Source organism: Cheilinus undulatus, linkage group 7 (genome assembly GCF_018320785.1).
Source record: "Cheilinus undulatus linkage group 7, ASM1832078v1, whole genome shotgun sequence".
In the NCBI taxonomy this organism is placed as follows: Eukaryota; Metazoa; Chordata; class Actinopteri; order Labriformes; family Labridae; genus Cheilinus; species Cheilinus undulatus.
Genome location: NC_054871.1, coordinates 31,966,490 through 31,991,059, shown reverse-complemented (window position 1 = coordinate 31,991,059; position 24,570 = coordinate 31,966,490). Strand labels below are relative to the sequence as shown.

Here is a 24,570-nt window from a genome sequence, read left to right as displayed (position 1 = left end):
ATCTCAACAGTCTGTTCCAAGTGACAGCCATCACACTGAAGATCCTTGATGATCTCAATATAGAATGTTTATTTGGTGCCAAAGGCCAAAAAAAAGTCTGACCCAGCCACTAGAGAGCTGAGGATTCTCTACTGTGATTGAAGGAACTGCATAGAAACTGATTGAAGTTTGTGACTCCACAGATTTTTGGTTCTGAGAACTTTTTAAAGTCAAGCCGATAATACTCAGTAACAGTCCAGAAACTATACAGAGCTTTCTTAAGTGCAAAGAGGAGAAGAAACATAAAGGGGGGGTTACTAACTGCTATAATGAAGAACAAACAGAGAGAATTAATGAGAGAAGAGAGAAAAGCATCAGAAGAGTTACTATGTGTTATTTCACTACACAGAACCCAAAAGTCCATCTGTTTCTGCTTTCCTGTGTCCAGCCTATGCAAACACCTGCATGTTTCCGAGCTGAGGCTGCTGAGACGCCTGCTGCATCTGCTGCGACTGTGGCTGCAGCTGCACCTGCTCTGGAATGTGTGTGTGGTGTGTGGATGGCAGTGCATGGTGTGGGTTCCCCAGAGGGGTGGGGCTGGTGGTGACATCAGACCAGTCCGAGTTGGAGTGTGGCGAAGAGGACGACCAGGGGTCAGGGGACTCTGGTGAAGGAGTGAGATATGGGTGCTCACTGGGAGGGTGGGCTGAGTGGCCAGGGGTGGTGCCCTCTGAGCCGGCAGTGGTGTAACTGTGCTGAGAGGGGGGTGTAGGGTATTTATCAACCGGGCTCTGTATGGTTTGGTAGGAGGGCAGCTGCCTTGACTGGCCCTCAATCCCACTGTGGGCCCCATGGGTAACAGTGTGAGGGTGCTGCAGGGTGTGGGAGAGACCATGTGCCATGCTTATCTGGTCTGGCATTGGGTACATCAGACTCTGGGAGCAGTGTAGGTGGCCCTGGCTCTGGCTCTGGCCTTGCGACTGTGTGACCTGAACCTGCCCCGGCTGAGGCTGCTTCATCATGGCCTGGCCTCCACCAGGCGCCATCATCTGGAATGTGACGATGGGTGGCAGCTGCTCTCTGCTCATGGTGACATTCATGGGAGTGAGCATGGGGCCCTGGCTGTGATGTTGGCCCATGCCCGGGTGAGACCCACCCATCTGGTGCGACACAAGGCCAAACATGTGGCCACTGTAACCGTGCTTTGTCATGCCCACCCAGCCCTGCTGCTGCCCCAGCATGTGGCTGACAGGGGGCAGCATAGGTCTGGAGGTAGGGCTGCTCAGGAGGGGAGGAGAGTTTGCTGTGGTGGAGACCGTGCCCGACACGTCAGCTGTATATGAGTGTGGGGATTCCAGGGAGTCGACGGGTGACATGGTGACTGAGCTCTCTGGAAGAGCACCTGCAGCTTTGACGCCATTAGCGCTCCCTCCTCCGTTACCACCTCCATTTCCTCCCCCTACTCCAGCCCCCACACCTGGCCCCTCCCCTCCAGCAGGTTTCTTTCTTCTCTTTGCTTTCATGTCTTTGAGATCTTTAGCTCCCCCGCTGACTCCTCCAATCTTTGCTCCACCCCCTCCTCTCCTGCTCTTCTTTCCCTGTGGCCCAGGCCGCATGCCGATGTAACCTGCTCCGTTGGCTCCACACATAACAGAGGAGTTTCCTCCTCCACCCATGTGGTTGGGCCCATTGTGTGGACTGTGGACCAGGTTGTACTGGTCCAGCAGGCGCACAATGTCGTGATGCATGCGCTCCTGTGCTGTATCACGGGGAAGCCGATCCAGGTGGTCAGTGATGTCCCTGTTGGAATAATGGTCCAGAAGGACCTGAGCCGCCTCAAAACTGCCTTCTCTTGCTGCCAGAAACAGAGGGGTCTCCTCCTGGAGGAAAAAAAAAAAAAAAATTAATATACAAATGGTGCAAAAACACTGTCATAAAGTAACATGACAAATATCAGTCCATTAGGACCAAAACAGTCATCTCGAATGGCTGTTCAACAAGGCTAGTTCTGCTAGAGCGGTGCTACTCAACCTGTGGCTCTCAAGCACCATGTGGCTCTTTACTGATCAGTTGCAGCTCTTTTAAGTCTAACTTCGAAAAATAACAATCCTCCATATAGCTTTCATAAATGTAAGCACTGTCATCTGTTAAATATTAATTGTGAGTCACATCAATAAATCTGTTTCCTAAATAAAGAAGACAGGCTTTTATTGCTAAACTTAAAATAAAACATTTTTTTAAATCCATATTTTATTACCGTTGGGTACATGCATGACAGAGGAACCTGCATAAGAGAAAGAGTGCAGCAGAAGTCTGCTTTTGGGGCGTCTCTTCAGAAAGTTCATTCACTAAGGTGTGCTGTCTTGTGTTCCAAGTTGAAGCTTCTTATGCCCTTTTTTAACAATTTTCTTCAGTCACTTATTGCTGATGCCTTCCCACAATGTTATTCCATGATGATTATTGCGATACGTGTCATGGTCAACAAGTTGGACACACAAGGATCACATGTCGAGATGATATTTTGAGATAGATAAATAGGGAAACTTATCCAAATGTGGCTGTTTTATCTAATCTTTAATGTACTACTGATAATAAATCTGTCAAAAGAGCAGAAACATAAAACCAAAGCTACAAAATGAAGCAGGGCAGTCATGTGTCTGGGAGTGCTGCAGGTTTGAGGCAGGGCCGGTTTCAATCATTTGAAGGCCGGGGTCAAAGACCAATATGAGGACCCTCCGCCTTTTGCTAAAAAAGATTATGAATTAGTGGGGGAAAAAAGCAAATCTTTTAAGTTAACAGAGCCACAAATGTGAAATATAAATACCCAAATAGCCCACCATAATTCCCCAACTCTTTGAAAAGTATCTCATGGCTCAAACCCAGCACATTCTAATATTTTAACAAGTCTCTAGGCCAGGTGGAACCTATGTAAATAATACATATATATATCTATGTGCATTATCAGTGACATATCCTTTCTTCTGACATTACACAGACATTATAATGTAGCCTAAAACCTCCAATTTAACCACACAACAATCCACCAATTCATTCTTTCATTTCATTTCCACTATGGGTCAGTTGATCTATGGATCTACCTTACAGTCCTGGTTTTGGAATGTGGCTCTTGCAAAAGTATTTTGAAGACAATGTGGCTCTTGGGTAGAATAAGTTTGAGTACCACTGTGCTAGAGGTTTCTGCCTTTTAAATACTTTTTTTGCCACTGCTAACCTTAGTCAGTTTTACCAAGTGCTTTCCTCATGGTGGATTTATGTTTGGTCTCTGTAAATGTGATATAAAGAACAGTCTCAAGCTTGTTAAGTGTCTTGAGATAACATTTGCCATTAATTGACACTATACCATTTAAGATTGAAAGACTGATTATTGTTGAGAGAAACTCAGTTAATGAAGGTAGCTTATTGCACTGGTTTTTAAGACTTTACTTTTTTGTCTTTTGCTCAGTCCGAAGTTTTGGTTTCTTTCTGTCCGACTTTAATTTAATTTGGTTTTGCGTAACACTGTAAACTTGCTTAAGTATGAAAGGTTAATATGAGGAGATGGAAACAGTGTGATCAGCCCTGCTAAAAAGAAAAAAAAAAGTAATTAACCCAATTTTTTAAATATCCACCTAAACTTAACATAGAGAGGAGCATGCAAGTGATATCATATTTGTTAATGAAGGAGCTGGTTTAAGGGTTTTCAAATACTTGAGGAAAAAAGTGTACTTTTATATCGCTATGTTTGTGATTTTTTTTTCTTTTTACAAAGGTTATTTGGCACATTGCTATGATGTGATTTAATGACATCAAAGGAGAAATGGATATTACACAGTAACATACTACTGTAGAACAAAATGTTGTTAAAGAAATGAATTAAATGACTGATATGATGGGTAAAAAGAGTTAATCTGAGGTACATAGCTAGAAAAACAATTTGTTATTATCATTTTGATACAGGGCTGAGGTTTTACATATAAAAAAAAAGACAAAAACAATAAAATAACTAAAAGCAACCTTATTGTCTTGCATGTCCCGGTTAGCTCCATTTTTCAAAAGCACAAGCGTCGCCTCCACATTGTTTACTGCAGCTGCCCAGTGCAGAGCAGATTTACCTAGAGTGGTGGAACAGAGAGGAAAGACGGAGATAAATATTAATGTTTACTGAAACTACTTTACTAAAACGAAACTGTAATGTCAATTTACATTCCATTCATAACATGTTTTCTTTTAACACTCAGAGCTCTTGGAGTGATATACAGTATCATAATTCTGCTTTAAGGAAATCACCTTTGGCAAAGTGTGTCTATTTATTTACAACTTTAAACATATAAGCTGTGTTGTTGTAATTTTTGAAAAGGCATCAGAGATGGAGTTAAAAAGTTTACTGACCATGGTCGTCTACAGCGTTGATGTCTGCATGGCAGTGGATCAGCTCTTCCACCATGCCCTCCACAGCGAGCCGAGCTGCCAAGATCAGAGGAGTGGTGCCATCATTCATCCGAGCATCCAGCTCTGTTGCACGATTACGGATCAGAATCTAAGAAACAAAAACAAAAAGATGCGATAAAGATATGATAAACAATAAAAACCATAGCAATGCTGTTTTTTCAAACTTTAATCTAATTAAAGGGCTTACCTTCACCTTTGCTTATGCAAGTGAAAGCATTTTATTATCACTAGAATATTTGAACTTGTTTTGGATAGGGGGCTTACAAACAATGTAGTTGCTTTGGATGACCAGCTTTAAAGAGTGTCAGAAAGTGTTTAAACTGTTTTTCATACCTGGAAGACTCCCTGGGCATCAGCAGCCACAGCAGCATGCAGAGGAGTTCTGCCCATGTTGTCATGCGCGTTGGGATCAGCTCCAGCATCCAGCAGCCTCTTTGCAGCGTCAGCCCTGGCATAGCGGGCAGCCAGGTGGAGCGCTGTTTCACCCGTTCGGTCAGTTTGAGCCATTAAAGATGCTCCCTGAGCAATCAGGTCTGAAATAACACTCGGCCCGGGCTCATCTCCTCCGCTCTCATCCTCCTCTTCTGCATGCAGACCACAGTCTGGGCCTCCGCCATTACGCAGTGATGCCAACATCAGAGGGGTGAAGCCATCTAGAAGAGGAGGAATCATCTATTTTCAAAGTGATCAATATAAATGCATTTACATGAGCAAGATTAGAAGTGCTTTTTCTTACCAGGCCCCTTAACATTAACATCCAGACAGTCAGCATCCAGGTCAGCCTGAGGAGGCGTTAGGGTGATGTCAGCAGCCTTACGATGCTGCAGAGTCCACTCTCTGTGGTCAACACCTCCATCCATGGGCATGGGCAGCAATGGTTTGTCTTCAGTCTGCTATGATAAGCAACACAACTTGAAATTAAATTCACAATTCGCTGCTTCACACCTAACCTGTTTGGTTCAACTGAAACGAACTTGAGTTCGGTTCGTGCTGGTGTAAAAGCTGATCAGTGAACTTTGGTGCAGACCAAACAACCGGACCAAGAGAAGTCAAAAAGGTTGTTCATTTATGGTGAGAACTCGAACCAACCTTGATCTGGTATGACTCAGGAAACATTGAGCTTTGTTGGATTAAATCAGCTACTCTACCCATTGAAATAAGTGTTAAAACCCACAGACAGACTTGAAGGAGCTTCAGAGAAAATCGTGCTAGTGTTTTTTTCTTCCCCTCATTAGGCTGCTGTCTCTGTGAGAAATATTACAAAGAAGATGGGCAGCAGTCGCTTCCAACACATAAACTTAACCAGGATTTATATTCGTTGTTTTACTTTTGAATAAATAACACGATTTGAGATCAATAAATGAACGCAGTGTGCTTCCTCTGCCTCTTTGGCACACACAGTGACACACCAGACCGTCCATTGTGCTGAAGTTCTCATCCTGTTATAGCTCTGACCTTCCCAAAGGGACAGATGTCTGTTTGTCGAGGCATCACTCCCAGAAAGTCTATGACCACCTATGTATTACTGGTGAAATAACGCCATCCGTGATCGATTAATAAACAAATAAATACTCTTGCGCCCACCGCAGATTCCATTTCTGTTAAATTTCAGTTTCTGCTGTTGTGTAAAATATGTACAGAGCTTAACAAATTTATTAGACCACCTGTCATATTTGTCTCAGAGACCATCCAGCATCATGAAGTGCTTTAATGCGGGCTCTTTCATTTTCAGTGAGCTCTCCACGTTTTACCATTTTGAACAGGAATGAGAGATTTCGAACTGAATTCACCCAAATTTCAACCGGCTCACTGGGCTTCTCTGAGAAGTCAGAAATTAATCAAGCACAACATTCAACCACTAAAACAAATTTTTCTGTTTAGGAATGCAAGTAAATAACTATAATTTGACATATTAATCAAGAAATAATAATGTGCTTTACTATTTTTTCAGTTTTTTTGTTAATCAGTAAATTTGAAAATTCATGGATAATAATAATTATAATAATAATAAAATAATAATAATTATATTTTAGCATTAAAAATATCATTTGGGTTAAAGAGCTTCTACATATTGGTGTATTAACCATTGCAGAAACATAAAAAATGATTTTGGTAATTACCAATGCTGTCAATTTAGAGTAGGTGTGGAATAAAAATTACTTTGGTTAGGGTTAGGGTGGTCTAATAAATTTGTTAAGCACTGTAATTTGGTAACATTGTTTTGTTGAATAAGATTGTTTTTTGTCAGTATTAAACAAAGTTCAAACCCTCACACACTTTATCTATTTATTTAAAGATCCATTTGTGACTGAAATATTTATTTCAAATGTATTATTTTCCAGGTCAAAGTGTAAAAAGTGGCGTGCCAGTATAGATTCAATCATAAACTGCAAGAAACTGACCAGTTAGAGAGCATTTTCCTAGCTTTTGGCCGACTTGTAAATACCTCCATGCAACAATGTAACAAACTGGTCCTTGATTTGGACCAGATCAACCAAACAAGAGGTGTGAAAACACCCTGTGATACTCAGTGACATTTTTGAGCGTAATTTCTCCAGTCTTTCACATTTATCTGTACCGTATTCCTTTTTCTCTCCATATTCACTTACTCTAGGTTTTTTGGTTGGGACCTGATCTTCCAGCCATCTCTGACTCTGACCTCCATCAATCATGGTTCCATCCTGGGTCTTGAAATTCCTTAAATGAGAAAATTACCAAAGTTTTAGGGAAAGTCTCGTCTTGTTCTATAATTTCTTCCAGAAAACAGCATGTATGCAAGGTTTCTCCTATGCCTTACTTCATTTAAAATTTAAGAACTGACACCAAGGTTTCTAGAAAGTAAGATAAGACGCTTATTTACGATATATTTCATCATTTCCCCCCAAAATAATCAGGGAACCTAAAAAATTTACTCTTGTGTGGACCCTCATCTTGTTTTTGTTTTAATTTTGTTATAAACATTGATATATCTCTGATCCACTCACTTCATGTCCAGGTCATCCTGTCCCACAGGCTCTCTCCTCTTGTCATTTTTGTTGGCCAAGAAGCCATCAGGCAGCCACAGGAGCCCATGTTTGTGTTTCCTCTTGGCTGCTAGCATTCCCAGCACCAGGATGAGCAGAATAATGACCACTGCCACTCCAACCACATACGGCAGCGGGTCATCGGGTTTAAGAGTTTTATCACCTGGAGGTGGAGGAAGCATGTCTAATACCAGTTATTTGTTTGTTTTTACTTAAATGCAAAACCATTTGAATATGATCAACTTCTAAATGGCAGGTCTACTTACTATTGACAGAAACTAGAGGGTAGGGAAGTTCAGCTTTGATGTGTGCTGCTGCGATAAAGGATGCAGCTTCATCAGTGTTGGAGAAACAGTCAACAGAGATCTGGACACATTCACGGTTGTCAATTTCCAGGTACACCACAGATCTGCAGACAATGAGGCAGCACATCACAGATAAAATTCAACTTATCAAGTTTTAGTCAGAGATTGAGGTAGAGAAATGACTTGTCCTTACCCTATAACCTCCCTCTCCAGCTCCCTCTTAGGTCTGCTCCTCTGTGCATGCCGACCCTGCTCCTCCTCCGTACCGTAGTATGGTCGCACCATCGGTTTCTTGTTGTCATCCAGCTTCACCTTCAGGTTGGTGTGCAGCAGGGCTCCCAGGGCACGCAAGAAACCCCGCAAGTCTCCAAGCAGCTCCTTAGGCTGCAGCCGGACCACGATAACCAGCATGCCGTCTACCGGCCTGGGTGGAGTGTCACCTGAACAATCCAGGCCGTCCCAACCGCAACCTTCTGTGTAGCAGCTCTGGTCACAAATACCGTTACCATAGTGATCAGCGCAGTACTTGTCATACCTGACAACACAATAAAGGAGCATGAGTAATGATTCGGCAATGAAACCTTAACTATTATTACATCTACAGCAGTAAAAAGGGTGACATACTTGCAGGAGGCTGGTTTGGTCTCCTGACACTCAAAGCTGTCAAACAAACACCCAGGGTTATCACACTCCTTATCACAACGCCCGTTCTTGAAGAGATCCCAGCAGGGAATGCTAGCTGTACAGTTGACCCAAGGCTGTCGCCAGTTTAGCGAGCAGTCTCCCCCGTCCCACTGACACTCGTGATTGTTACACTGGTCGTCACAAACTTTATCCCCAGACTGCTGCTCACACTGCGGGTAGGGGCAAGACGTTTTGCCCGGTATGAGGAGGGTTTTCTCGCAGTATCGTCCAGAAAAGTGCATGGGGCAGCGGCAGCTGTACTGGTACGGGTTGGATGGGTCCTTGACACAGGTTCCTCCATTCTGGCAGGTCCATGGACACCTTTGTTCATTCTCACAATGGGGCCCGCTGAAGCCGGGCTGGCATTGGCAGTATAGATGTCCAGCTGGTGAATCTACACAGCGCCCACCATGCTGACAACGAAGCTTCTCACAGCTGTAACCTTCGATTTCTCCACAGTTGAATCCAGTAAAGCCCTGAAAAACATATGATGCTGTTAAGTATGATAGAAATAAAGTTTTCCAAAAGCTTGGGTTTGCTTCAAACATGTCAGAGCCAAATATTTCACAGCTTTTGACATTCAATGAAATAAACTACCAAACTACTGCAGATTTTATCAGATCAGCTGCTTGTCTACTGTACCTGAGCCATGGTGTGGCCCGCTGAAGTAAGCATGAGAACAAGAGAAGGAATTAAAGGTTAGTGGAGAGAAAATTAAGCATTTAGTGCGAAAAAGATTGACGTTCTGCTGGGAGAGCAAACGATAGAGAACAATGAGAACAATGAGATAGTACAGGCATCTGTCCACCTATAACACCTATAATCTTTGATTGTCAGCAGGCCTGCCCACGGAACTGGCTGGGTCACTAGAAAACAGTGAATGGGCTCTCCCAGTTGGGCTCCAAGTTTATGGAGCTGCTGTTAAGTAGTCATGAAAAAATTACTTATTCATGCCACTTTTTAACCCCTTTTCACCCCTGATTTGTTCATTTATGCTACATTTTTCCACTTTCAACCAATTTTGCAACATTAAACCCATTTTTGCCACACTTTCACTAGGGGTGGGAATTACTAGTGGCCCCACCAATATTATATTATATTACAATACTTATGCCACCATTCAATATTATTGCCATTTTAAACATTCTGCAATACACAGAGTATTGCATACTAGCAATGGGTGGTAATACAGTTATACCGTATACTGTGGTATTAAAAAATAGCCACGGTATTGCTTCAATTACCATCATTAAGACAGTTCCATGTGATGAGTGCAGGTTTTTAAATAAATAAATGCCTTGTGTGTCCCTCCACCAGCAGCACCACTGCAAGTAAGTGAAGATGCTTTAAGATGATAAATGATATCCTGCTTATGATTTCATTTTAATTTGGCAAATGACGAAGGCGCTCAGAGCTATACCGGCGTATTCAAACTTGTGCGCTGCGCGCAATGGCCCAAGAGGGTCTGGCTGCAAACCTCGACAAAACCTCTACACTGGGACGTTCAGCTGGAGACCTCTACGCTGGGGCGGACCTCTACGCTGGGGCGTGCAGCGTGTTATCTGTTGTTAGCATGACTACACCACTGTGCTTACTAGACCCTAGCATAGCCCCGTACACTGGGGTGTGCAGCAGCAGACCCCGACCCCTACCCGAGTGGTTTGGTTTAGGCATTAAAATCTGAGTGGATTGGTTTAGGCATTAAAACCCAAGTGGTTAGATTTAGGGTAAGCCAGTGGGCAAGCGGGTAGAGCAAAAAATTTGTCGCGGGTAATATACATCATCACCCCAGCGTAGAGGTCCGCGGGCTTGAGCAATGTACGTCATGCCCCAGCGCAGAGGTCCGCCCCAGCATGCAGGTCTGTGGCTGAATGCCCCAGTGTAGAAGTTTGCTTGAGGTCTGCAGCCAGATGCCTCTCCAATGGCCTGGCTCCCTGGCATAGCGCTGGCACAGCGGTGTGGACCTTTCTACAGTCAAAGTGTTAAAGTGCACTGCTGGCTGTAATGTGATCCACGGTATTGTGAGTTTATAAAACACGCTAATTCTTCTTTCTGTTGTAGATCAGTGATGAGAAATGTTAACGTTTAGGCTATTAATAACTACAGGTGCTGCGTGCTGCAGCAGCAAAGTTGAGCATAATTACCCCATCAATATTTGTAAGTTATTTAAAGCTCTTAAGTGGTCTGTAACTTTTTATAAGCTTCCTATAAAGTAAACTCGTGGCGACAGAGCTCATCAGGCTGCACAACATGGATATAAATAATTAAGCCTGATCTTAATCTGTTTTGAAGCACACAGTACATTGCTTCACATTCATAGATACTGTATAATAACAGTCAAGGATTTTTATTTTAATTTATCCTCATACAATAGGGCAAAGATGTCATATATTTAAGTTATTACACACGGAGACACGGGGAGGAAGAGAGCGAGAGAGAGGAAAAAAGGGGATGAAAGATGATTTCATTCTGACTTATCTCTGCTTACCTATAAGGTGTTAAAACAAAGGCTTCACTTTCAGCTAGAAATTAGCGGTAATATCATATGCCAGGGTATTAATAAATAGCCACGTTATTGCTTAATTACCACCATGAAGACAGTACTACATAAAAAAGCGCACGTTTATTTAAAAAAAAAATGCCATGAGAGTCTGTGTCCATTCAAACTGTAGCACTACTGTGTCTGTGTGTGAAGATGCTTAAGAGGTGATGACAGAATTTCTGTTAATGATGTCGGGCCAATTTGTAAAACAACAAACCCGCACATACATACCGGCACATAGAAACTCGTGTGCCATGGCATGGCCTAAGTGCTGGCACAGCGCTGGTGGCACCACAGTCCTCTGTAAAGGCAAACTGTTAAACGTGCACCGCTGGCTGTACCATGATCATGACAACGCAGGTTTAAAAGTACTTAAATCATTCTTTCTGAGTGTAGATCTATTACAAAAATTATGAAGTCTATTAACGCACTGCATCCTGCTGCAGCAGCAACACCACAATTTTAAAAACATTCAAATTTATTTTTACTGCTTTGGATGTTAAATAGATTAAGTTAATCGATGCTAATTAAATATTTTAGGCACTGAAGTCCCAAAAAGTATATAAACTTCCTATGAAGTGAACTCGCAGCAGGATGGAGCTCAGCATTGTTGCGCTACAAGGAAATAATATTAATATTAATATTAATATTAATAACGTTAATAATATTACGAGGAAGTAAAATTTGGAGAGGGTGTGACGATGTTAAAAGGTGGATACCGCTCAAGCCAACTGCCTACTATATATTGCTATCTATACTAGTTTTCAACTGTTTAGCTGATTGACTTCTTAACCTCTGTCAATATCTTATCTACACATTTTTGCAACATTTATGCCCATTTATGGCCCTTTTGATCAATTTTTGCCACGTTTCACTCATTTCTGCTGTTCTTTTAACCCTTTTTATTTCTTTATCTGGCCATTTTTACCACTCTCAATCCACTTTTGACACTTTTCTCAATATTTGCCACCGTTTGACCCAATATCCAACGAAATCCTCCACAACTTAAATATCTCTTCATTTTCAGAGAACCATTTAAAATGTTTTCTATTTAGGACAGTGTGAAGGGCTGGGTATAAAAATATTTTAATATCAGTCACTAGTCTCTTAAACCATCTATTCAATTTATAAGTGCTCCTTGTTCAACAAACTTTTACTTTTTACTTTCTTTGGTTTACTTCACATTTAAAGTTGATGTGAATAGATTAGAATGACACTGATATTCAGAAAATACAACAGTCATTATTAGTGCTTAAGTTTTCTTGTACCTTTGCCATAAATTGCAAATTTCTGTGACATACAGTTGCTGTTTGAAAAATGGACCCTTAAAACACAATTACAAGTAATATTGGAAAATAACCTGGTGTTAGAGTGAGCCTGCTACAGTTGTCACAACTTAAGTCATGCACTGACAATGAACAAGTCATCATTATAATTTTGAACAAAAGATTTAGCCTTATATTATTAAGTAAAAATGCGGTTAAGGAAAGCAGAATAAGAAGACAGCTGAAATCCAGTTATAATGTATGAAGATAAAAAGGCTGAGAAGAAGGACACTTACAGGTACACAGGAGCAGGTATATCCATGTACTGAGGTCATGTTCATAGAGCAGGTGCCACTGTTATGACAGGGTTTTGACAGGCACAGATCCACCATGGACTCACAATGACGACCTGATAACAAAACAGAAATTTACCCAATCTGAAACATGTACCAGTTCTTTTGGATTTGAAAAGCTTTAAAACAACACCTGTCAGCATTAAAAGTAAAAGATAAATGCTCATTTTATTCCACTTTAATTAACTAATATGAGCGTACCCGTGTATCCAAGGCGACAGCGACACTGGTAATCGTTGACCAGCTGCACACAGTCAAGGCTGCCTGGAGCATGGCAGGGACCTGACAGGCATTCATTCAGATCTCCCTCACAGTGTTCTCCAACAAATCCAGGAGGGCAGGAGCATGTATAACGGCCCACGCCATCCACACACTGCCCTCTGTTTCGACAGCGAGGTTCTGAGGAGCCAGGCTGAGGGGCACAGTCGTCCACGTTAACCTCACACTGGAGCCCTGCAGGCCACAGAAGAGACAGACATCACTGTGTGTAACAAATTCAAATTCATTAACTTCTGTACTGATGAGAATGTGGAGAGAATGGAGTTATATGCCCCCATGAAACCTATGGTTCACTTAAAAAGCAAAAATGTTCATAAATACTTCTTACTTAAGACCTACGGCATGAATGTTTACAGAAGAAATTTCTCCACATTTATCCTGTGTGTACTTAGTCACCTATGGTTAATGCAGACTCACCATGTGTTCCAGGGGGACAGGCGCAGGTGAAGCGGTTGATTAGGTTAATGCAGGTTCCTCCATGGAGGCAGGGCTTTGAGTGGCACTCATCCACATCATACTCACAGTTCACCCCCTGGAAGCCTGGCTTACACTGAACCAATGAAGTAAGATACTTAGGTGAATCCAACGTGTGTTTTAAAAATGTTAGTTTTACCATGAAAGCTTTAAAATGTATTACCATGCAAACCTTGAAAACCTGAAATTTCCCCAAAAGATGACAAACTACTCACAATGCACTCGTATGTTCCCTGGTAGTCCTTGCATGTGGCTCCGTTGCGACATGGGTTTGACTTGCACTCATCAACCTTGTCTTGACAGTAGCTGCCGGTGTATCCTGGCTGGCACTGACACTTGTGAGAATTGCCCTCGTTCACACAGCGCCCAGCATTCTCACATACGTTTTCAACTTCAATACCTGCAGGCACGTGGAAAAGAAGAAGCATATACTGAATTGACAACATGACCTCATACAACTTCTGCAAGCTTTAATGAAATGGTATGCAGGACATGAAATCTTTTTCAGGCCTGAAGAACAGGAAGTAGCCTCACCCTTTGTGGCAGCAAAGTCCTGGCAGGACTGATTTGGGACATCACAATACAACCCCGTCCATCCCCATGCACAGTGACAGGTCCAGGAGGTTGCAGTCTGAGAGCAGGAGCCCCCGTTCAGACAGCGTACCTGGCTGCACAGGTTCACATAGTTCTGCACATAAGAGATAAAGTTGAGTGAGAGGAAATTCAAATCAAGATTGCCAAAAGGTTTTCTGCAGTTTGTGAGATCTTAGCTTTTATGTACCAACATTATAATCTTACTTTTTCAAAAAAAACAATTAATAAACAAGCAGCTAAAAATCCCATCAAAGGAGCATTAAAACTATGCAGCATCTAACACAAGATTTTATGAGTGTTAGAAAAATGTATATAGTAAATGACTTTCAACTTGAGTGTATTGTTGCACGTTTTGATATTAAACGTAAAAACTCAGACTTTACCTGGCAGTTTCGTCCATTGTATCCCACAGGGCAGGTGCAGCGGTATGTGTCCAGGCCATCAGTGCAGGTGCCTCCATTCTTACAGGGCTGAGAATCGCACTCATTCTGCTCATACTCACAGAAAGTCCCATAAAAACCAGGACGACATCGGCAGGAGAAGGTGTTGATGTCATCTATGCAAGTACCATTGTTAAGACAGGAGCTGGACGAAAAGAGAGTGGGCAGGGTATTGGTAAATGATAAACTGTCACTGTAAGGAGTTTACTTTAAAATAATCCCTTACGTCTTTGTTGATAGTATGTGCTTTTCCTTTCGCTAGTTAGAAAGTTAACGTTAAGTCATTGTTTACCCAAATCTGACATTGTTTCACACTATTATTGATTCTCTCAACTTACTGCTAAGGATATAGTCATCCAAGAAGGGTTTATTACAAGAAAACAGAACAATCAAGCCTGGTAATAAAATGCTGCTTCTATGGCTCACCTCTCAGTGCATTCGAGGATATTGTGTTCACACAGAATTCCATCAAAGCCTGGGCGACACTCGCAGACAAAGCTGTTGACGTAGTCTCTGCAGATGGCACCGTTCCTGCAGGGCTGGCTCGCACATTCGTCCACCTCGGTCTCACAGCGCTCCCCTTCAAAACCCTGGCGACAGTCGCAGGAGAAGCTCCAAACACCATCCACACAGGAGCCTCCATTCAGACAGGGGTCTGCAGAGGGGAGAGGATTTAAAGACAGGCACTGAATGAACAATTCAACCCCATTGTCAATAAACAATGCACCTGCAGCATAGCCTTCATTAGTGAAGTAGAAAATGCTAGTGTACTTGTGTTATGAGGGATTTTGATAATGTGTACAGGCTTATATCCACGCTTACCTGAGAGGGCCAGATGTGTCTCTTATGCTATAAGAAACTAATTGGGTGATCTAATACGTTTAAGTGAAACTCACTGGGCGAGCAGTCGTCAATATCTGTCTGACAGTTGTGTCCGCTGTATCCAGGAAGACATTTACATGTGTAGCTTCCAGGACTGTTCATGCAACGGCCACCATTTTTGCATGGGCTCTTTTTGCATTCATTCACATCCTCAGTGCAACGTGTACCTGCACAATTGTAAGGTGACAAACACACATAAACATCAAATCAATTCAGCAGTAATACATTAGTGCAGGGGTTTCTTAACCTTTTCAGCCTGCGATCCCCAAAATAGAGGTGCAAGAGACCAGGGACCCCCCACTGTATCTGAAGGTGGTTGAACACAGCCATGAATATTCTAGAATAGTCATGTGCAGACAAGGCTATCCATAAGGAGGGATAAAGGGGGAGCTTTCTGGGTCCCAGCCAAACTGGAGGCCCATGGAGGTCAGCAAAACCATGGTCTTTTTTGAAGTTAAGCTGTGAAAACCATATTTTATATCTGACCTGAATAATAACCACTCTTGTTAAAAAAACAAATATCTTTATTTATTCATTTAGCCTTCTTTAGATGAAAAAAATCTTTTCTTAAAAACATAATTTAAATGGGTTTAAAATTGCTAAAACTGTCTGATAATGGCAAAAAATGGTGAAAAAGTGGTGAAACTGGATCTTTAAAGAATCTAAATGGGTTAAAAATGGCAAAAATTAGATAAAAGTGGCAAAAAATAACCAAAAATGGGTTAAAGTGGCAAAAACGGGCAGAAAAAGTGGTTAAAGGGATTAAAAATGGGCTGAAATGGCTTTGAATTGCAACAAATTGGTGGAAATTAGGTGGAATGGGATGAAAAATGGATATATACTGGCAAAAATGGGTCAACTGTGGTTAAAAGGGGTGTAAAAAAAGGGGGTGGATAGAAGTAATGATGGGTCAACTGAGGCAAAAATAGGCAGAAAGTGTCAAAAAATGGTCTAGAAGTGGCAATAAAGTGATAGAAAGGGTTTAAAATGGACAAAAATGGGTTTTAAGTGGCAAAAATGTGTTAAAATTGGTGTTAAAAAGTGATGAAAAAGGGTTAAAATTTGGTCAAATTGGTGTCAAGTGGCAATAGTGTAATTTTAAAAAACATTCTTAGTTTTTTTTAAGGCATCTGGTGACTCCCCTCAGTGTCTTGCGACCCCCAATGGGGTCCCAACCCCAAGGTTGAGAACCACTGCATTAGTGTAGCTATGACCTGGCTCTAAGACACACAGTTATTTAGTCCCTTGATGTCATATAGACAGACACACTCAGGCGGATGCATACCTTGCCAGCCAGCGGGACACTGGCAGGTGTAGGAGGTGTAGTCTGCCGATGGACGACACACTCCTCCCCTCTCACATGGATGAGAATTACAGGGATCTTGCTCCACCTCGCAGTGTTTACCTATCAGACATGGCACCGGTTTTTACACACTGACAAAGACAACTTATTGATTTTCTTTCTCAAATATTATTCAGGTAAAATCTGCAAACATTGTAACTGCATGCTATCAAGGTGATGTTGATAAGGTGGAAATGTTAAAATACCAACCTGTGAACGGGGGACTGCACTGGCAGGTGTAACTGTTAACTCCATCTATACAAACGCCTTGATTCGTACAAGGCCCTGATGCACATTCATCAACGTTCTTCTCGCAGTTCACACCTAAATGAGAATACAGGGCTCAGATCATTTCTCTTTAATTTGTTAACTTTTCTTCAATTAAAATGTTTTCATTTTATAAACTGCTGTATTGAAATAATGGAAAAATACCACGGATAAATTTTACCTCTAAATCCAGGTTGGCACTGACACGTGTAGCCATTATGCCTGTCCAGACAATTGCCATTATTCTGGCATGGATTAGGCTGGCACTCATCCTTCTCTTCCTCACAGTGATGTCCCACCCAACCAGCTTCACACTCACAATGGTACCTTAAGACGAAAGGAAGAAAATTATAAAACCAAAATGCAAAGTAAGTCATATAACTGCATTTACTCTTTAGCAGGGGTGGAAAGTAAGTAACTACAATCACTCATGTTAATGTTATCAAGCAGCTTTTTGTGTGTTTGTGCTTTTTTAGTCCTCAAAATCAGTAAGTTTACCCTTACTTTAGTACATTTTGGGGGAAGTACTGTACTTCACTACATCTTGAAAAGAATCCGTCATTGAGGAAAAAAAAAATTAAACAAAATAATAATAGAGGGGGTCTAAGCTTTACGTAAAGTAAGTGGTACCATCTGTTTTATGTCTCAATATTAGGGGGGGATAACAATTAGATTATCTTCCCCAATCTTTCAGCCCCAATTTGAACATGAGTTCATTTTCCTGTAGTTAACGTGAAAAAAACGTACTCAGAGTGCAAAGGCCTTAAGGATAATGCAGGGGGGAATTTGGGACACAAACGGGGCTGGAAGAACATTCTAAGCAGATGTCTTATGATGGAATATCAAATAAAACAAAACATAAATGACTATAGGCCTAACAGTTTTTTTTTAAATCATGGCTCTTTTTAAATCCAACCCCAGACTTTGTAACTGATGTACAAAAAATCTCATTGTAACATTCTGCACAAGGACAGATAGCTGTTAGACCATCAAACTTCATAGTATCAGCCTAAGATAACATACCCGTGTTGCTGTTCAATGCATTCTCCATGCACACAAGGTTGAGCAGCACAGTGGTCAGTCCCAGAGAGGCACAGTGGCCCGTGGGTGCTGGGTGGGCACAGGCACTGAAATCCATTGATCCTGTCGATGCAGGTCCCCCCACTCAAGCATGGGTTTGAGTTGCACTCGTTGATATCCACCTCACATTTAGCTCCTGTCAGAGAGTAAATCAGAGCCAGTTAGATGTACTAAAAGATTGTCAGTTACTTGATGATTTCTGCATCATAGTCTTCTGCCACAGTGCTATCTATTTTTTATCCTTCATTATTTAACAGTGGTTTTATAGAGTTTGCTGTGATGGTATGCAAAAAAATACCTGTATATCCTGGGGTGCACACACACTTGTACTCATTGATGCCATCGTGGCACTCTCCGTATTCACAAGGGTTGCTGGCACAGTCATCTTCATTTATCTCACAATTCACCCCTAAACAGGAGACATAGCAAAACAAACTCAGTCATATTGTATCTTTAAATGCTTTATCATTCATTCTGATTGTAAAGAGTTTGCTGATATTTAAAAGTAGCACATCACAGAGCTGGTGCCAGAAAGGAGGTGAGTTTGAGGTGAAAGAGATCAAGTAGCTCTTACAAAATCTGTAGTTAATTCATTCACCACCAGAGGGAGTAAGATACCATGATTTAAGCATAAAGACAGAAAGGCTTGCCAAAGCTCAGAATGATTTAAAGAAAGAGGAGCCCTGGCTTGACACAACATGGTGTAAAGTTAGAAAAATGACATTAATAATAGTAAAGGCAGCAGCTGTTAAACCCAGATGGAGACAGACAGACAGACAGAGAGAGAGAGAGAGACAGAGAGAGAGAGAGAGAGGAAATGTATGAGAAACAGAAACAGAAAAGGGAGAGACAGAAGGGGAACAAAACCATGAGAGGAGGGGAAGTGTAGGCATGAAACCAGAAAGTGAGACCTGACAGGGTGACCTGACGCCAGTTTAAGTGAAGTGAGGACAGTACAGACTGCGGTACCAGGCCTCAGGGTGGTACAATGAACCGAAGTGGGCCTACTTATCCACAAAGCGAAGGAGTGTAGCGTTGCTCAACTCAGACTTGTGACTTTTACACACACACACAATCTTTAGCACGCTCTACCCTTTACATTTCGTTCAATGCACTGAAGCTATACAGGAAGCTCTTCATGTGGGGGATGGGGACATTTTATTCAAGCTGTTTTTTTTTTAAACTTAAAAGGTTACAGGAGGACACTAAAAAAACCTGAAAGCACATTTGATGAATTTGAATACAAAAAAATCAGAATAATTCAGTTATAGATTCTTTATCAAATGATAACCTAAAGCTTTTGGTACTTAGTGCTTTTGGGAAAAAGGAACTAAAACTCACTGTATATTTCATTTTTTCAAGTTAAATTTTTTTTTGTAACTATAGCAGCTGCACGTCAAGCAGCAAGGATTTGAGATAAGACGTAAGATAATGAGAAATGCATCCTTTATGCTTGTTATAACTAAGTGAGGTTTTTCTCTTACGTCATTATGTTGTCCCCAAATGTTTTAACTTAATAACACATCTGCTAAACATTGCTCCATAAAAACACTATATAAACACTTTTAAACAGAAGAATAAATATGACTTAATGAATTTCATAATACAGGTAGTAGCATTATAGCAAACACAGCACATACCTGTGGTTCCTGGTGGACAATTACACTGGTAGGCATTGACCAGGTCAATACAGCGTCCTCGGTTCTGGCATGGGTTGCTGTGGCACTCCTGGACCTGGCTGTTACAGATGGAGCCTGTATATCCAAGATAGCACTCACAGGAGAAGGTGGCGATGCCGTCTTTACACACGCCATGGTGACATGGCTCTGGTACGCAGTCATTGATGTTTTCTTCACAAAGCAGACCAGTAAAGCCTAGGGGGCGATATTTCACATTAGAAAAATAACAAAGACTGTGCCAGGAGGGGCTTTATTTTATAGTTTTTCCTGGGTCAAATAGACATGGGGTTCAATGGGATGAAATCTGCACACATAGCTGTGCTTTCAAAACAAATCCACAAGGAGAAAATTCTTTCACTAAGCTCAACATAACTTTATTCTCTTTTACCTTCGGCACATTCACAATCATATCCGTTGGGTCGGTCGATACATTTGGCCCCGTTCAAACAAGGCGTGCTAGCACACTCATCTATGTCTATAAGGCACGTTTCTCCACTGAAGCCTGAAAAAAAACAAAATTAATACAGCCATTAACATGAAAAAACAGGAATTCAATTGCAGGTGCAAAATGTAATGCAGAAATCTGGCAGCATGTGAACAAACCTGCTGGGCAATCGCAGACAAAGCGGCTAACCTGGTCCTGACATTTCCCCTGGTTCAGACATGGCGAACTGAGACACTCATCCACATCAGTCTCACAGTGAGTCCCCTCAAAACCTGCAGGTGTGCCAGGAAAATAAGATGCATTGTAGCGCCATTATTCCAATGTAAAAGAGGCAAAGAATGACATGGTTTTAATTCCATTCTTTTACATTTTTAAAGAAACTGTTGGGTGTCAGATGAGCTAGTTAATGCTTACTTTATTAACTGCAATGTTGCCTGAGATTTTTAATCACAATTAACGTTGAAAATGAACTGGTCTTAACTCTACCAATGATATGGTTTTAGTTCTTTTAGCCAGTTCAAATACGAACCAACAGCACTGAATTGTAAAGAGATTTGAAAGTTAAGTCACGGGAAAGGAGCAGGAGGCATGTTTGTGTAATTCCTGGATACAGGAAATCTCAGTTAAAAACAAACCTTTTTTAGACTGGGTGCTTTTGAAAATCTTATCTCTTTTCTCATGAAAGTTGTACATAAAACTGACTAAAAGATACCACAAATGAATTACAAGCATTTTTTTCCTGTTATTAAACAAATCTGATTTTTTTGTCTTGGTGAAGTTTTGCCGTTTCTGCCTTTTGAGCTCCTTTCTTGTCAGGAATTGCTATTTGTTTTCCATGGCATCTTCTCCTGACTGAATTTCACTGATGCTTTTAAACAAATAGTTTTATATGATCTGCCCTGTGATCTTGATGAAAATGTCAAATAAAATTGGTTTAATTATCAGTAATGTAAACCCTGCTTCAGAAACATACCAGGCATGCAGATGCAGGTGTAGTCCCCAATACGATCCAGACAGGTGCCATCGTTCTGACAGGGGTTTGAAGCACACTCATTGACATCCTGCTCACAGCGTGGCCCAGCATAACCTCGAACACAGTTACAGGTGAAGGAACCATCAGTGTTTACACACTGACCACCATGTTCACAGGGGTTTGTACCTAATTTAGGAGACAAAGGTATTTTAAAAGACATATCCCATCAGAGGCTAAATACATATAGTGCAAATTTTAACTTTTGATTTGCTCACCAATGCTGCATTCGTCTCTGTCAGTCTGACAGGTGCTGCCTACATATCCAGGTGGACAGTTACAGTTGTACATGCCACTGATTGGGTTGGTGTCACACTGAGAGCCCTCTCTGCAAGGGTTACTGATACAAGCATCATCTCTGTGGCAGAGCAAACCTGAAAATAATGATGGAGGAAAAAAAAGGTTTAAAACTAAAGAAAGTGGTCCGCTACTTGAACGAAAGACCATGGTTAAAAAAAAAAAACGTTTTCTATAGTAAGAGTATTTGTTTAGCATGGTTCACTGTCATAGACTTTTAAATAAAGAAAGGTTTTGATAAGCTATTTTTAAACTCATAGGTCAACTTCACCTAGCAATTAAAAAAAACATCTTTAGCAGCAGAAAAACACTTTTTTGAACTGATAAATGGAGTAATTCATAGTTCAGTCAGGAACACTCTCGTCACACGATTAACCATTTCACTGGAAAATGGATGTACAGTTTTTCTTGTCGGACAAGGCTCTGCTCAAAAGATGCTGTCTAGGTTAGTCAAGTATGCTTTGACTTTCCAGGAAGTGCGTGGCTAGAAACCCCCATATGGATGGATACATTTATGACAATGCGTATTGAATACAATAAAATTAGTTCAAAAGCAATTAATCCATAGCAACATGAAACTGAATATGAAGGTGCAACAAGCTTCATGCTATGAAGGAGGAGGCTGTGGTCAAGGAGATTCAGCAGCAGCAGCGTGGCACATCAGCACTAATGCAAGCAACGATTGGGGAAGGATGTCATATTTAATTAAACCTCTGCATTGAGAGGAAGAGGTGCGATTGGCTGTGAGAGCTGGGAGGCGATAATAAGGATCAGCTGGCCGGCAGCTGATCACGGCTGCGCGTATGACTACCATGTCTATCATGAACTAATGCTAGGCCTCATATCACAGAATCTAAAAAGAAGTACTGCACTGTGACAGTGACTAAAAGAATTGTTTAGTCTTTTATTACACAACATCTTAACTGATTGCTATCAGCCGAACTTTTCTCTCACTGCCAGCCTACCTGTCTTTCCATGGGGGCACAGACAGACAAAAGATGCTACACGGTCGATGCACGTGGAGCCAGGGCTGCACGCCGCTGTTGCACAGTCATCAATGTTTTCAGAGCAGTCGGGTCCACTCCAGCCATTCACACACACACAAACGTAGCTGCCAATCAGGTTGCTGCATGTTCCTCCATTCTGGCAGGTGTTTGGCTGCAGGCGGCACTCATTCACATCTTCCGTGCAGTGCTGACCTGTGCACAACAAGTGGGAAAAAAAATGACACTGAAGGTTATACTTGTTCAATATATAAATATATATTTTTATCTACATTAGATTTAGAAGGTTTCATTATTTATACATGTAGAAAATGTGCAGTAGGAGAATATTCTTTATCCACATGTTCTGGTTCCCTGCTCCCGTATACCATTGGCTTTGTTTCTTTTGGTTGGATTAGTGCTACATAAACTCAGACAGGTCCAAGGAAGTCGATGTATTTATGTTCATATGTATGTATGTATGTATGTAACTCAAGTGTGCTCTCAGAGACACACCTTGTATGAAGTAAGGGCCTCTAGAGGAGGTTAGAGAACAGAGGAATGATATAAACATATCAATCAGACAATATGAGGAAATCAAACCACAGAGTGTACTTGTGGTCTCAGGAACACATGTAAAGACACACAAATCTCTTACCAGTCCACTCTGGAGGACACTGGCAGTTGTAGGTGTTAACTCCATCCATGCAGGTTCCTCCATTGGCACACTGATGACCAGGGCAGTCATCAATGTTGTTCTCACAGTTTGTCCCATTGAACCCTGACACAAATACAAAGTCTTTGCTTACACCTTGTTTCCTGTCAGTTAAAGCATGCACACAAATACATCAGCTGTTGAATGATACTGTCTAGCTTACCAAAGTCTGACAGCATGTCCTGGTAATGTATAAACACAACCTGCCTCTGTTTGTTGTGTCCACTGGTTAAGTGTAACAGACTGACAGTGGAGTGTCTAACACAACACAGCCAACCGGATCAGGCTGTTTACACCTAAAACAACAAATTGCTACTAAAACTCAAAGCTCAATTCATTTTTACACATATCTGCAACAACATTACTCTTTTTTTCTTCTTACATGCAATCTTCGCTCTTACATTTCTGTCTGAAGTCCCTGTTTTAAACATATATCTCAGCTGATGTGACTTTTGATGATTAGTTTTGATTTATTTATTTCATAACCAGCCTAAAACGGTCCTTCTGAAGTTCCATATATAAATCCTCCTACCTGGAAGGCAATGGCATGAGTAGCTGGTTTCAGAGTTCTGGTGGCAGGTGCCTCCATTCAGGCAGGGGGAAGGTGAGCAAGGGATGTATGAGCTTTCACAGTTTCTGCCTGTGAACCCCGGGGCACAGATACACCTGCAGCAATAGAAGCATTTCATACAATGACCTTTAAACAGCAGACAATTATTAAAGTTTCCACCCCATTCAAAAAAAAAGATATCTGTAATTTTGTAGTTGTACTAGATTAAAAATGTATGAAATTTTCTTTTTCTTGATTCTTACTTGTAGGAGCCAGGAGTATTGAGGCATACTCCTTCGTTTTGGCATACGGAGGGTGTAACAGTGCATTCATTGGTGTCATTAAGGCAGCGAGGACCAAAGTAGCCACTTGGACAAGAGCACAAGTATCTTCCACCAGACAGGGAGCTACATGTTCCCCCGTGGGCACAGGGACTAGACAGACAGCTGTCCTCCTGCTCACACCGTGGCCCTGGAAAAAATACAGAGAAGAGCTGAGCATTGGTTCCTTGCATATCTTATCCCTCAGATACAGAAAGTAGACAACCATAGAGGACATGGGTTAGGGTAGCTATTAAACTATTTTTTTTCATCAATATGTGCAGAAATTGAAGGGAAATGGGCTTAAATTGAGTTAGGTTATTTCCATAGAACTTGAATAGAAGTCACCCCAATTTAGAGATTTCTTTTTGGTTTAGTAAAGTTTTTGTGCAGCCATGTTGCTCTTTTAGTACCATCTGTTTTCACCGTTTTGAGTTTGCGTATCTACAACCTCTAATAAGTTAGTTGACCTCTCAGCCTGCAGTCATGAGGCAGACTCATTGAGTTACTCTGTCCTCCTCCACTTGCAACTTGTCCTGACTGAGATGTGTTCTCTGTCAAACAAGCACTTCACACGGTTTATTAGCTTAATG

General features: G+C 41.5%; 1 protein-coding gene across 2 annotated transcripts in view; it reads right to left on the bottom strand.

Moving 5' to 3' along the window:
• Positions 1 to 280: 280 nt before the first annotated feature.
• notch2 (notch receptor 2) overlaps positions 281 to 24,570 on the bottom strand; it is a 74,023-nt gene continuing 49,733 nt past the window's right edge. Inside the window, exons 4-35 of one of the 2 annotated variants that reach the window (XM_041790853.1) lie at positions 23,921 to 24,128; positions 23,640 to 23,773; positions 23,051 to 23,173; positions 22,375 to 22,608; positions 21,331 to 21,486; positions 21,056 to 21,241; positions 20,241 to 20,354; positions 20,026 to 20,139; positions 19,599 to 19,832; positions 18,257 to 18,367; positions 17,902 to 18,094; positions 17,060 to 17,205; positions 16,822 to 16,935; positions 16,555 to 16,674; positions 15,284 to 15,436; positions 14,814 to 15,042; positions 14,331 to 14,532; positions 13,888 to 14,041; positions 13,569 to 13,753; positions 13,297 to 13,429; positions 12,802 to 13,053; positions 12,544 to 12,656; positions 8,381 to 8,916; positions 7,950 to 8,291; positions 7,718 to 7,860; positions 7,413 to 7,635; positions 7,038 to 7,125; positions 5,165 to 5,321; positions 4,762 to 5,081; positions 4,369 to 4,516; positions 3,994 to 4,091; positions 281 to 1,859 (exon numbers count right to left, since the gene is read on the bottom strand). In XM_041790853.1, coding sequence (XP_041646787.1) covers positions 429 to 1,859; positions 3,994 to 4,091; positions 4,369 to 4,516; positions 4,762 to 5,081; positions 5,165 to 5,321; positions 7,038 to 7,125; positions 7,413 to 7,635; positions 7,718 to 7,860; positions 7,950 to 8,291; positions 8,381 to 8,916; positions 12,544 to 12,656; positions 12,802 to 13,053; positions 13,297 to 13,429; positions 13,569 to 13,753; positions 13,888 to 14,041; positions 14,331 to 14,532; positions 14,814 to 15,042; positions 15,284 to 15,436; positions 16,555 to 16,674; positions 16,822 to 16,935; positions 17,060 to 17,205; positions 17,902 to 18,094; positions 18,257 to 18,367; positions 19,599 to 19,832; positions 20,026 to 20,139; positions 20,241 to 20,354; positions 21,056 to 21,241; positions 21,331 to 21,486; positions 22,375 to 22,608; positions 23,051 to 23,173; positions 23,640 to 23,773; positions 23,921 to 24,128 — 7,094 coding nt within the window. In that variant the 3' untranslated portion in view covers positions 281 to 428. The remainder of the gene's footprint in view (positions 1,860 to 3,993; positions 4,092 to 4,368; positions 4,517 to 4,761; positions 5,082 to 5,164; positions 5,322 to 7,037; positions 7,126 to 7,412; positions 7,636 to 7,717; positions 7,861 to 7,949; positions 8,292 to 8,380; positions 8,917 to 12,543; positions 12,657 to 12,801; positions 13,054 to 13,296; positions 13,430 to 13,568; positions 13,754 to 13,887; positions 14,042 to 14,330; positions 14,533 to 14,813; positions 15,043 to 15,283; positions 15,437 to 16,554; positions 16,675 to 16,821; positions 16,936 to 17,059; positions 17,206 to 17,901; positions 18,095 to 18,256; positions 18,368 to 19,598; positions 19,833 to 20,025; positions 20,140 to 20,240; positions 20,355 to 21,055; positions 21,242 to 21,330; positions 21,487 to 22,374; positions 22,609 to 23,050; positions 23,174 to 23,639; positions 23,774 to 23,920; positions 24,129 to 24,570) is intronic. The other variant, XM_041790855.1, reaches the window with a different exon arrangement.